This window comes from Aptenodytes forsteri, unplaced genomic scaffold (genome assembly GCF_000699145.1).
Source record: "Aptenodytes forsteri isolate BGI_AS27 unplaced genomic scaffold, ASM69914v1 Scaffold596, whole genome shotgun sequence".
NCBI classification, from domain to species: Eukaryota; Metazoa; Chordata; class Aves; order Sphenisciformes; family Spheniscidae; genus Aptenodytes; species Aptenodytes forsteri.
The window spans coordinates 28969-42141 of NW_008795375.1; the positions used below are offsets into that span (position 1 = coordinate 28969).

A 13173-nucleotide genomic window follows, 5' to 3' on the forward strand; every position below is an offset into this window, starting at 1 on the left:
GGATCCTATGGCCCCGCCGGGCCCTATAGCACAGTGCCGCCCCCGGGAGCCTATAGCCCTGTCCGGCCCTATAGCACCGTGCCACCCCCAGAGCCTATGGCCCCATCAGGCCCTATAGCACTGTGCCGCCCCTGGGAGCCTATGGCCCCGTTGGGCCCTATAGCACTGGTGCTGCCCCCGGAGCCTATGGCCCCGGTCCTGCCCTGCATGCAGGATCACGGCGAGAGGAGCCCTTCAACCCCCGCTGTGCTCCCAGGGGTGCCTGGGGAACAGCACCCATCCCAACGCAGGCCTGTAATAACGCTTTGATTTTATTAAAGTTCATCCAAAACCACAACAATAAATAAAAGAAACGCCAAAAGCTGCCGCGTATGGTACAGGACGAGAGCAAGGGGACGGCCCCGGTGACGGTGGTAGCCCAGAGCTCTGCCAACCACCCATCACCCCCCAGAGGGGACAGGGACGGCGAGGTGACACGCTGAAGGTGCACTCCACCTCCCCGAACCAGACCCTTACAGAAAAAAGGAACAAAAAAACCCAAAACAAAACAAAAAAAAGAGTAAAAATAGCACCACCGGCTGAGCCAGCGCGGGGTGGGACGGCGTCAGCTCCCAGGGACGTCACCTTGAGCAGGCGCTGTCCTGGGGCAGAGCCGGGGGCCTGCGGGCGGCGGCCAAGGCCGGGCAGGCGCTGGGGCTGCCACTAGTTGCGGCGGGGGGGGGGGGGGCGCGGGGGGGGGCGATCCCGGGTGGCCGCGCTGACCTTCTGCTGGTAGTCCTCCATCTTGTCGTGCAGCTTCTGGTAGAGCTGGGCGAGGGGCAGAGCAGGCGGTCAGAGACGAGCGCTCCCCGCTGTCCCACCCCAGCCCACGCTCCCACCCCCAATTCCCACTTTCCTTCTGCTCGGGCAGGAGCAGGGGCAGGCAGGGCACCTCGCGGTGCTCCCTGCCGCCCCTCGGGCCCCTCCACAGGGTGTTTGCGAGCGCCCTTCCTTTTCCCCGGGGCAGCTGTACCTACCATGACGTTGTAATGGTTGGCGGTGCTCTCCCGCAGCGCCTGGAGCAGCTGGTCGATGGCGGTGTAGGGCAGCCACACCATGGGGGCCGTGGCGGACAGTGGGAACTGGAGGGGAGAGGAACCCTTGCGTCGCGCTGTGCTCGTGGCAAAAACGCTCCTCTCCCCAACAGCCACGGCAAGGAAATGCCCCCAACCAGCAACATCCCGACACCCGCTTGTCCTATTTCGTCCCGCTAAGAGGCCCCCCCCCTTCTCTAGGGTGGGTTATCCACACCCATTTCTCCTGGAAGCACCGTCACCCAAATCGTGGGCACGATACCCAAACCCCAAGCGGGATATCTGCCCCAAGGAAGGGTCCCCCGCCGCATCCCACGCTGCAGGTGAGCTCACCTCGATTCCAAAATACTGGTGCCCTTTGCCCAGCACAGCGTCTACATACTCCAGGACCAGATCCACAGCCTCCTCCAGCAGATCGTAATTCAGATAGAGACGCAGCAGCTCGGCAGCATCCACTCTCTGCAAGCAAAGAGGGAAACGTCAGCCAGGGAACGCGCCCAGGAGCCGCCACGATGCCGGGAGGAACCTGCTCTGAGCCTCAGTAACAGGCACAAAGCATCCGGCGCGGGTTCCTGGAGCTGGGAACGGGAAGGTGGGGTGAAGCTTGCACCAAGGAGGCGCCTGTCGAAGCGAAGGCGGTCTGGCAGCTCTGGGACGGCTGGGGTTTTTTGGCCAGCAGGCAGTACGCGCTGAGTGGTGACCCTCTCTCCCTGTTCTCACCTTGTAGCTGTTAATGAGCCAGTTGGGCAGAGGTATCCCGTGTGCCAAGAGCTTGTTGATGACGCAGCGATGGTACAGGCTGTTCTGGGACGGGTAGCGCTCCAAATAGGACGACAGCAGCCGCCAGGCTTCATCTGTGGCGCTGCAAGGCAAGATTTCCCCTCGGAACCCGTGCCAGCCAGCCCCTGCGACTGTCTGCAAGGCCACGGTGTGCTCCAGGAGACCTGTCCCGCTGCCCGGATTCAACGCAGGCGCTCGAGGCCCAGCAAAGCGGGGCGCGCCGCGTACAGCAGGCTGGGGAAGAGCGTGGTGACAGCGTGGAAGCAGGGCTCTCCCGCTGTCCCAGCCCCGCAGGTCTGCTTTAAGGGGGTTTTATGAACCCGTGACCCTCTGGATTCCCGCAAGGTTTTTGCCTCCAGAAATGACTCTCCTTCCCAGAAAAAGCGGCTCCGCTCTTCTCCCCCTCCCCCCAAGAGAAGGGCCTACCTGGACTCCTTGGTGGTAACCAGCGCGGAGCGCTGGTTTGCTGCCGCTGGGGAAGAGCGTGGTGACAGCGTGGAAGCAGGGCTCTCCCGCTGTCCCAGCCCCGCAGGTCTGCTTTAAGGGGGTTTTATGAACCCGTGACCCTCTGGATTCCCGCAAGGTTTTTGCCTCCAGAAATGACTCTCCTTCCCAGAAAAAGCGGCTCCGCTCTTCTCCCCCTCCCCCCAAGAGAAGGGCCTACCTGGACTCCTTGGTGGTAACCAGCGCGGAGAGCTGGTTTGCTGCCAGCCAGTCCCAGGCCTCTGCCTGCGCTGCCTCCCCTCCCAGCTGCAGCTTGATGCACCTGCGAGACAGAGCAGCGCAAAGGTGGGTGCCTTCGCAGCCCAGCCCTCCCACCCTGCCTTGCCACAGCTGCCAGCACCAAAGCCGCCCTTCGCAGGACTATTCCCAAGCAACAGCTAGGAATTAGCTGGCTTGGCAGGAAAAGGCGGCTATCAGAGTGATTTCTAAGCTGCTCTAAGTGCCAGAGAGGAATTAATAACGGCTCTGATGTTAGCAAGCTTTAGGGCCTGCAGCTTGGGTAAGAGATGCCCTCTGTACCTCCAGCCACAGGAACAGGTCGCAGCAGAGCCCCTGAAGAGCTCTGCAGGCACAACGCACCTTCTGTAAGCGCGGAGAGGCAAAGGAGAAGAGGAATCCTGGGGTCGGAGACGAGGCACGAGAGCAAACGGCTAGCACAGAGATCAGACAGAAGAGCAAGTGCTCCGCCAACCGCTATTTGAGAGCGGCTCAACAGCTTGAACAGATCTCCTGCAAGCAGCTCGCTGGGCATCACAGCAGGAGCGTGCCATGAGCCAGCTCACCAGAAAGGTCTCCAGATGATGGCTGTGCCTGGGTCGGGATCACCTGTGACTGTCAGATGCCAGCTCTCTCCCCTGAGACCAGGGAGAAATCTCTCCCCTCCGCCACCTGCTCAGCAAGGCTCCCTTATTTTTCCTTTTTAGGTGTAAAGAGCAAGTTCCACCTCAAAACCACTGAGCCAGCAGCTGCTGAGGCCGCGCACAGCGTTAGCAGCCACGGGAGCAGACAGGTCAGGACAGCGCTGGCTTCTGACCCCGGGGAGCTGCAAGCTGCGCCCTGCCAAGCATCACGCAGCGCACGTCTCTCCAGCCGCGCGTCGCCCGAGGCAGGGAGGAGAAGATCGCTACGTACTTGAAAGTGAGTCCCTCAAAGATGGGCGTCAAGGGCAGCTTGAACGTTTGGCACAGCGTGACGGCGGTGTCAAAGAGGCCGGCCCGGACCAGGAGAGCAACTGTTTCCTCAGGCGTAGAGTTGCCTGCAGGGAAGGAGGACCAGGTAAGCGCCTCCCCCAGTCACACCCCAGCGCTTACTGGGGCCTAACCCCCCCGCAATTCAGCAGCAGAGTTACAGCGGCACCGTGCTAACGGCCCAACGTAAGACACCCCGCAGCAGCGCTTCTCATCGCACGGCTTGAGGCTTTCTTGGCCTCGGGAGCATCTCATGAGCCCAGGAGCCGTCCCTGGAGGGACCGCACAGAGCAGCAGCGATCCACGGAGCCGTCCCTGATCAGGCACCAGCTGGAGAGGGACACAGGCAGCAACGCACGGCCCCGTAGTCAAATGCTACCGCTGTTTAGGGAGGGGACAGCCTTGTCACTGGCGCAGCAGGCCTGTATCCAAGCGAACAAGGCATCAGCTCAGCTCTGCCAGCGCAGGCAGGAGGGGCAGTGGCAGGAGGCGAGATGAAACTGTGGCACTCAGCTCCCTGCGCCTCCAAGTTTGCCCTCAAACCAGCCGTTCAATCCTTTCCCTGCAATCCCTTCCCTTACTGGGAAGTCTCCCGATACTTAAAGGGAAAAAATGTGCGTACATGTTGCATAACTCGTATCAGAGAGTGGTAGAACGTGCTTAAAGGGTCAGGGTGGGAGAGCTGCAGCTTTCTGCTCCCCAGCAAGGAACAACTTTGATAAGCTAACACTGCGTCATGAAGCAGGATCGTCCAGTCCAGGACAGTAACCGAAGTCTCGCAGCAAGCATTTTTTCTAGGGCTTTTTAAATTCTGCTTCATCCGGGGGCAATTTCCAGCAAGAAAAAAAGATGCCTTTTTGTCCCAACTCATGAGCTCAACCCCAGCCCCACGCTGCAGACCACTACTAAAGCTCGGCAAAGCCAAAAAATGGTGGAAAACTTAAAATTGGTTCTCCTGATCTGCCTTTCCAAAGCTGCTGAACTGGGTGGCAAGATTTTGTGCTAGGGAGGCGAACTGAACGGTCCCTGCCAGCTCCTGGGTTTTTCTCTGCGTCAGAACAAAATTGCTGCTTCCTCACCAGAGCTACGACTGAAAAGCGCTGCAACGAGCAAAAACCTCAGGGGAAGCGAGAGGTGGCCGTGCTGCATCCCTCTTACCTGCCACAGCCGCTGCTGACAGGTCATGCTGCACCAGAGTCAGCCGGATCCGGGCCAACACACACTCCCTCTCCAAATCTTCCAGCTCCAGGATCTCGATTTGGCACGTTGCTGTAACAGATGGACACGAAGGGCTCTCAGCATTGTAAAAAGGGCTCCTCGGGCGTTGTGCAAAACATCTACACCCCTCTGCCATCCTAAGAGGAGTCGTACCACAGAAAGCACCGAAGGAGGGGTCAGGTTTTGCTGCCCCTTCCTTGCTACCTTGAACTGTGCCTATCTCCTTGATACAAACCTGCCATTCCTCCCCTATCAGAGATGTTATCTAATGTTTGGCAACAGCTGCTGCTCTGCCTGCCAGGCATATGCTACAAGGGAGCTCATTCAGAAATAATTGTTTCAAAAATACCTGACCTTAAATTTTTCTACCGTAATGCTGAGGATTACGAGTCCAACCTGGGCCCACCATCCCGTGCTTTGGCAGACACGGGCAGAGCGGAGACCTTACCAGCAGAGACCCACTATGTCAGCAGGGCTTCCAAGAGCACAAACAACAAGAGTCTTGAACAACTAGAAATTGCCTCACAAAGGCCTTTTTTTTTTTAAATTGCAAGTTATTTCCACTGAAAGCAAAAGTGCTGACAAGACATCAAACCGCAGAGGAGTGCGCACAGAAGCTCCTTGGGGAATAGCTGTTACATGGCAGCATATTGCAACTGGGCAACACTAACACTGGGAGAGTTAACTAGCTCACAATCCCCCAAAATTATTGATCTGACGGAGGTTGAGAGCTGCCCTGAGCCATCTCCCAGCTCACACGGGAGCAGCAGAGCTCTGAGGCCAGGGGAAAGGCTGCTCTCTGGCACGAGTCAGAGGAAGCACCAGGACTGGGCACTTACATGGAGCAGCCGTGCACTCCCCGTCGTGGCTTCTCTTCGGGGATGCTCCAGGGCGTTCGTACTTGCAGGAAAAAGCAGAAAGAGGGTTTATGCCCACCTGGGTTTCCAAAGGACAAATTGCCTCGATACGATACAGCCCCAACACCAGCTCCCCATTTCAAGCCTTGATTTGAATCAGGAAAGCCATACAACCACTTGGCAGTTCAGGTTACGTTTATCTCTGGGTATCAGAAACGCGGCACAGCGTTAGCTGATCAGGCTACGGTCACCACCTCCCCGCAAACAGATTTGAAACACAAACCACGTTACAGTAATTCTCTTTTCGACTGGTATTCCAGCTGTTCAGACTCCCCCAAAAGATTTGCTCCATCTTCAACAAAAGGTGATATGTTCCCACGTATGTGCACCAGCCCCCTCCCAAAAGCTGTCCTGCTTCCACCCTGCTCCAAAAAGGGGCAACGACACAAGGGTGACGGATGGGACTGATGTCTCCGTTGAGCGGGGCAAGACAGCGCTGCACAAGCTGGCCAAGAAGATGAGAGCAGCGGATTAAGAAGGCCAACGCCTCCGTTCATCACATCGGGAAGGATTTTGGGAGCTCCTTCCCAAACGTGCAGCTGTAAGTGTCCCCACAGTCAATAGCTCAGGTCGGAGGGCTTCATAGTAAGCTCAGCGTTTCCTACCACAGCTCCAGAAGCTGGCTGCACTATCCAGGCGTACTCTGGGCGGATCAACCGTAAGCAGTTAATAGCAGCGAGGAAACAGTTTCCCTGTTTCTGGAGCCCTCGGAGCGTCCGCACCTCCCTGCCCAGGCGCATGCCGTATTCAAACATCACTGTTCCAGCTGAGGAGAGAAGGGGAATACATCAGCCCCACCACCCTTCCCCACCGGTGGCACGAGACCCAGGACAGGCCACCCCGCAGGGGTAGGGCAAGCGATGTCCCAGGCAGGCGGGCTGTTACGCCAGAACGTGCCCACCCCGAGCCTTACCCTTGCGGTAGTTGTGGCGGTAAATGTGGAAAGCGTACAGCAGCTCGTAGTAATTGTGGGTCATCAGGTCCACCGCTCGAGCGTGAGATTCGATGATCCCCACGACCTGCGGCACACAGAGGCTCAAATGGGTCGACAATCCCTTTAAAGAGAGCGGTTGTGGCCCCCTTCCTCCCAGCGCAGGCCGATTACCTCGTTATGGAGGTTCACGTAGGGGAACTCCACCAGGTCCTGGAGCTGGGAGCGCTCACAGAGAACCACCACTAGCTGGCGCAGACAGTCCAGCTGCCTGCGGAGAGAGAAGCACAACCGTTCTGGAGGAGCAGGAACAAACCCGTCTCCACGACGCAGCCATGTGCGTGCCGCTTTGTGACAAGCTCCGTAGGTTTTTTTTCTGGCTTAGAACCAAGAAGTCCCTTCAGACTTCTCCTGCGCTGGAAACAGAGATCCTGGACAGCAGAGATCCTCTGCAAAGGTCTCTCAGGAGGGCAGTCTCCCTCCCTCAGCTCTATTTGGTAAGATTTTCTTTAGCCTCGATTAAAATGCATTCCTACTTCTCCTCTGAGCGTCTATTCCAGCCGTTCCTGCTCATCACATCCTCCTCTGCTAGGGTGAAGCTTCCTCTACCCAGTTCGCTTCCCAGGTGGCACTCATGCTGAAAATTCAACTCCAAGTCTTTTCTTTATTAAACTAAATTGACTGGACTCCTAAAGCTTTTCAACACACAACGCTGCATGCGATCCTTTAGCCATTCTTTTGGCTCTTCCCTGAATCAACTTCACACCCCCCCTCCCCCAGTTTCCTCCTTTGAAGACAGTCCCGATCCCAGCTGTTCTTACAAAAATGAAGTACGCCTTTTTAAACACACCTTTACACATGCTCAACAGTTCCTCTTAAGACAGCAGCCACGTCCTACCCTAAAGCGTCACGTCTTCCTTTCAGTTTGGTGGAAAAATTGGTACATGGACCTCCGAGACAAGTGAGTATAAAGGCATAAAACTGTCACCTACCTGCTTGGATCTGGGTTTTGCGTTAAGGCTACATATGCTTCACTGTTGTGTCCCAAATCCAAGTGATGTTTGAAGATGCAAGTCCTCAAAGTAGCCTGAAAACATCAAAGAGCACAAACCGGCATGTTTCGAGTTATACAACTAAAAAGCAAGTCCCGTGTAAGCTCCCTGAAGAATCATAGAATCATTAAGGTTGGAAGAGACCTCTAAGGTCATTGAGTCCAACTGTCGACCCAACACCACCACCCACTAAACCATGTCCCTGAGCACCTCATCTACACGTCTTTTAAATACCTCCAGGGATGGGGACTCAACCACTTCCCTGGGCAGCCTCTTCCAATGTTGAACCACTCTTTCAGTAAAGACATTTTAAAGAAATTTTTTTCAGTAAAGAAACATCTTGATGCAAAAGAAGTGACCTGTACCTGGCTTCTCCAGTCATCCGCCGATTCCATGATAGCCAGGGTAGCCAGCTGGATGACCAGCTCCGGTAAACCAACCATGTCCAACCACTAAACCAGTCCCTGAGCACCTCATCTACACGTCTTTTAAATACCTCCAGGGATGGGGACTCAACCACTTCCCTGGGCAGCCTCTTCCAATGTTGAACCACTCTTTCAGTAAAGACATTTTAAAGAAATTTTTTTCAGTAAAGAAACATCTTGATGCAAAAGAAGTGACCTGTACCTGGCTTCTCCAGTCATCTGCCGATTCCATGATAGCCAGGGTAGCCAGCTGGATGACCAGCTCCGGTAAACCAACCATGTCCAACAAGCGCAGAACCTGGAGAAGACAATACTCTAGCGCTGGCTGCAGCAGTACTGAAGAACAGGTCGGGTTGGCGAGGGGGGGTTTTTTGTTTGTTTTTTAAGAGCTACTCCTGCCCCTACTAACCATAAGAGCTGTCAAAAGACTTTGCCAATGTTTCTAAGCGATTACACTGAAAAAGGAAAGATTTTGGTAAATCGCAGAGTTCTAAATGAAATCCCAGCACAACAGGTCCAGGCTACGGCTTTTCTGGAGGATTCATCTCTGCACATGTGAGTTTTCCGAAACATTTTAGCGTTGACGGTTACAGTAAACCCCTGCGACAGAGAGGTAAACGATGCTGTTCCCAAGCGCGCACGCAGCCGTATTGGAGAGAGAAGTTCCCTCTCCAAGGGCACCTGACAATCCTTGTGTTTCCTGGATTTTAAAATCGGGAAGTCCTTACAATGAGCCTAGGTCCAAGCTTGCAGCCTGTCTGAACTATGGTATCATGCAAGAAGAAAGATGCTATCTCAATTTAAAGACGTTAATTTTAATTTGCCTCAAAGGTTAACAACCTTCCCCTTAAGCAGCATCTTACATCTAGCCTGGACATGTCTGGCCTCTGCCTCCAGCAGCTAGATCTCACCCTGCCTTTTTCTGCTGGATAACAAGAGTCCTCTGCTATTAGGAAACTAATAGGTGGAAAGTACCTAGCTTTCACACTGTAGTCACCTCACCATCACCCCCCAAAGAAAGTAAACAGACTACACTGAGGTTTCACTTCCCAAAATAGTATGTTTTCCGAGTCTCGAGCCACTTCCCCGAAAGCCGGGGGCCAAGCAGGAATTCTCTCTCCAAGCAGCGTCTGTGTGGAACGACTTGGTGCCCGTTTACTCGGTCAGGACCCTGGATGCTGGGCTGGCTCAGCCGTACCTTGTTGTAATACTGCAGGCGTGGAGTGGAGACCATCTCGCCCTCCTCAGGCTGGATCAGCCTGTCCAAGAACTCTTCCCTTCCCACCTCTGACGCAGCTTGGCAGAAACAGTCCAAAGCCTAGAAGCAGACCAGAAAGCAGCTTGCGTGTGCCCCTTGGGGGACTGATCCAGCCTGCTGTACCGGTGAGAGGACAGTGCTGCCCGTTCCAGCTCCGGTGTACGAGACCTGCTGGCCCCAAGCTAACGAGAACTTCCCCAAGAGCAGATCCCACCGCCCCCCTCCAATCCCATTCTTTGTCCAAAGGAGGCAGAGCTCGAGATGGATGTTTCCCGACTCGCACAGCAGAAACGAGGCTGGCCCTACTTGTGCACCTCCTCCCTCCCAAGGAAAAAGGTCCCAGACCCCAGAGGGAGGCAACGCCAGAAGGAGACGAGGGCCTTACCTTGTGCCCCTCACCCATGACAAGGTAGCACCTGCCCATCATGAAGCAGCAGGAGCCCATGTTCACGTGGCACCACGGCTGCAGCAGGCGAATGTATTCCTACAGGAGAGGAGGAACGGGAGTTTCAATTCAGGTCAGCACTCACTGGTGACCCGCAGGCACCCAGTACCAGAGGAAGGGTTAGGTCTCTAACACCAAACCGCTATTTTGGTGGCCCCTTTAGCTGCAGTGCTCACACAAATCCCGCTCTTCCAGCTCGAGGGCTGGTCTCCCCAGCCCCAAAGTCCCCTCGGTGCACAGAGGGGGAGACATCCCCCATGTGCTCCCGGGAAACAACCCGCTTTGAATAGCTCCAGCGTCTGTACGAAGCACGTCAGAAACAGCACCCAGCGTCCCCAAAAATCAGACACGAGGCTCTCTACAACCGCTGCAAACCTGCTGCTGGGAACTGCAGAGGAAACATTACCCTGGCGTGCACAGAGCCTGAATGGGAGCGCACATGTGAGAAGGCAGCGGGAGAACAGGCAAAGCAGGCATTAGAAGAGCAGTATCCGTGCAGCAGCGCAGGAGAGGCAGAGCAGCCAAGGAAGACCACGGATTACAGCAACAGACTGACAGGCACGGGGTGGAGCGCTGACAGCACCAAGGACACACCGCAAATAAAGCCACAACACGGACGCTGGCCAGGGCGATACGACTCAACCTGGCCCTGTGCCTGCTCTGTCAGGATAATATAAGGGCTGCAAAGTGTCATCACCTATCAAGAAGCAGCTAGGAGGCACGATGAAAACTCAAAAGCTGGCATCCCTCGTGCCTGGGAGAGTGGCGTATGCTCTTCATACTTGGAGAAGCAGAGATGTCCCACGAGCCGGGCTCTGGGACTCAGCAGGAAAGGAGGAGGAGAAGCCAGGACCCGGTGGTAAAGCCAAGGTTTCACCGGCCGACCTGCGTCTTTGCATGTGCACAAACCACCAGCACATATGCCTCGCCTACCCCAGCCAAGGGTCCAACTAAAAGCCGCATGGCAACGCATCCTCTGAGCCTGGATTCACCGCTCAAATTAGCCAGCTACAACAGATAAATCCCACCCTAGGCTTGCTCAACAGCTTGTCACAGAGAATAAGCAACAAGGAGAGGTTTGGCCCTTGTCCCAGGCCAGCGCTTTGGTCACTAGACCTTCTCCGTGCCCGCCTGTTACTCACGGGGTGCTTCCTGCATCTCCACCTCTATTTGGGTCACCGTGCTCACGCTCACAGCAAATCTGGTGTTAGCTCCCCCGAGGTCAATGCACTTAATCCAAGTTTACGTGACCAACTGGGATCAGTAAGCGTAACAGAAGGTAGCGGGGAGGAGGAAGAGCCCGCTCCTGCAGAGATAAAAGTCTCTCGTATCTCCTCGAGGCGGGACACAAGTGAAGTGAAAGCAACGCAAGGAAATTCAAAGCGCGCTCGCGCCGCGAGAGTGCACATATGCCAGGAGGCAGAACGATGCTGCCGAAACCGTCCTGGCATTTCCTGGCTCAAAAGCTCTGCAGATTTGACATTCTTCTCGGCAGCAACATGAACGCAAAAGAAAGCAATTCAGCCCCCAGGTGTAAGGGACTGTGAGAATAAAAGGTTCATGCTAAGCACAGGAAGAAACATCTCACTAATAACAGCCTGCCTAGCCCTGCACGCCTCAAGGACTGCCATCAGTCGGGGAATGAAATGCGTCACATGGCTCTGCAGACAAGAAATCGTGCCGTTCAGAACTAGAGCACAAGCAGCCACAACTACCAAGCCCCTGAAGAACACGGGAGGAGACGGTGGAGAAACGGTGGTCTGAAATACAGCGCTCTATGGAGACACCTGAAAAAAAAAGCAGTGCACTCGCCCTGCTACCAAGATGTTGGGAGCGCAGCCGGGGATGGAAAGACGATGGATGTTTCTTACACCGTTTTTTTACTAGTAAGGACATTTAAGAAACAGATGAGCCCTCCTGAAACAGTACTTCTGCTGCTGGGTTGAAGACAGCCTTCTGAACCCCCAGTCCCACGGGCAATCTGTTTGCAATAGTACCACAGGAAAGGCTGCGGGTACATCAGCAGGTAACAAGCTACTGGATTACGGGCTTGCTGTGATATTTAAACAAGCTCCGCAAAGATGTTTCTTGCAGGCAGTCCCACGCTGTCAGGCAAGCCCTGAGAGACTGAACTCCCACGAAAAGGGTATATAACAATCCTGAGCACTTAGGCCTGGATTTTCTTGAAAACAGATGAAAGAGGAAATGCGTAAGATGACCATCTTAAATCATTCCCCAGCAAACTCTCTGCGGCATTTTCCAGGTACGAGATACTTAGCAACAAGCCCTTCCGTTAGCAGAGGCGGACACTAGAGGGAACAAGACAGATGCATGAGGAAGACGGAAGATATTTACTACCTTACAATTTGTTCACTGCACTGACACTGCGATAGTTCCGAGAGACATTTCTAACAATTCTCCAAAAGAATCATTCCTTGCAGTGTGTTTCATCTGCAGGACAAACTTCCAGCCCATCGTCTCCAAAAGGGAGACATGGGAGCAGAGCGCTTGGGAAGATGAGCTCAGGTCTGAGCTCAGAGAGCAGCGACTAGGGGAAAGCAGAACAAACCCCAGCGCCCGGAAAGATGATGTTTTGGGTAGCTTTTTCTAAGCAGAGGTAAGGCGGCTGTGCGCAGAGCTCACACTGCGTTACACCCTCTGCATCGGCCAAAGCGCAGAGCTGCTACCGAAAGAAACCCACGCGTGGAAAGAGACTGTTGCGCTCGCTCCTGCTCTTCCCCTCTCAGCCCCTGTGAGAGAGCCGGCGCGAAGCACTCACCTGCAGCTGGGTGTACTGACAGCTCCCCATCAGGCACTCGGGGAAGAGGAAGCCGGGGTTGCTGGGCCATCTGTGCGGAGGTTAAGGAACAGAGGACAATCCAGTCCGGAGAGCTCGGAGCACTAGTCTGAAAGTCGGCATGCCTCTCGCGCTCAGTTTGTGGGGGGAAAGGAGAGAAGATTAAGCCGCTCTTTCTACAAGTCATTATTCTGTAATAAGATTTATCCATATTAGAACAAAACCATTAGTACATCTAATCCACAACTGCCCAAATCTTGTTACCCTTCCAAATCTCCCAGCATCGCACCTCGCCAAGTCAAGCTGCTAGAGCTCAGGGGCTTAAAGTCAAAAACTCAAATCCTTTCTTGTGCACCTAAACGGGATGGATTCTGTGAAATCTTAAAATACCTGCAAATCCCATTAACACTAACAACAGTCACTTGTTCGGGAGACTTGCCTTAGAAATTTGGGTGTGGAAACCATTGATTTTGGAACTGCACGAGGCTCGGTGGCCAGAGATGGCCAACTTACAGCCCCCGAGCACTCTGCAACCCCAACCCTCCCACAGGCCCGCTGACGCTCCCAGCCTCAGGACCGGGACGCG

At 54.9% G+C, this 13173-nt stretch overlaps 2 protein-coding genes across 2 annotated transcripts in view; both read right to left on the reverse strand.

Moving 5' to 3' along the window:
• Positions 1–280, reverse strand: part of FNBP4 (formin binding protein 4) — a 14130-nt gene extending 13850 nt beyond the window's left edge. Inside the window, 1 exon segment of the mRNA XM_019472400.1 lies at positions 277–280. Coding sequence (XP_019327945.1) covers positions 277–280 — 4 coding nt within the window.
• Positions 281–702: 422 nt separating this feature from the next.
• NUP160 (nucleoporin 160) overlaps positions 703–13173 on the reverse strand; it is a 34695-nt gene continuing 22224 nt past the window's right edge. The window contains exons 21-36 of the mRNA XM_019472401.1: positions 12570–12639; positions 9731–9829; positions 9286–9405; positions 8290–8385; positions 7603–7697; positions 6785–6881; positions 6593–6698; positions 6285–6445; positions 5602–5662; positions 4703–4813; positions 3489–3612; positions 2518–2619; positions 1794–1935; positions 1407–1532; positions 1017–1121; positions 703–807 (exon numbers count right to left, since the gene is read on the reverse strand). Of these exons, the coding sequence (XP_019327946.1) occupies positions 703–807; positions 1017–1121; positions 1407–1532; positions 1794–1935; positions 2518–2619; positions 3489–3612; positions 4703–4813; positions 5602–5662; positions 6285–6445; positions 6593–6698; positions 6785–6881; positions 7603–7697; positions 8290–8385; positions 9286–9405; positions 9731–9829; positions 12570–12639 (1720 nt within the window). The remainder of the gene's footprint in view (positions 808–1016; positions 1122–1406; positions 1533–1793; positions 1936–2517; positions 2620–3488; positions 3613–4702; positions 4814–5601; positions 5663–6284; positions 6446–6592; positions 6699–6784; positions 6882–7602; positions 7698–8289; positions 8386–9285; positions 9406–9730; positions 9830–12569; positions 12640–13173) is intronic.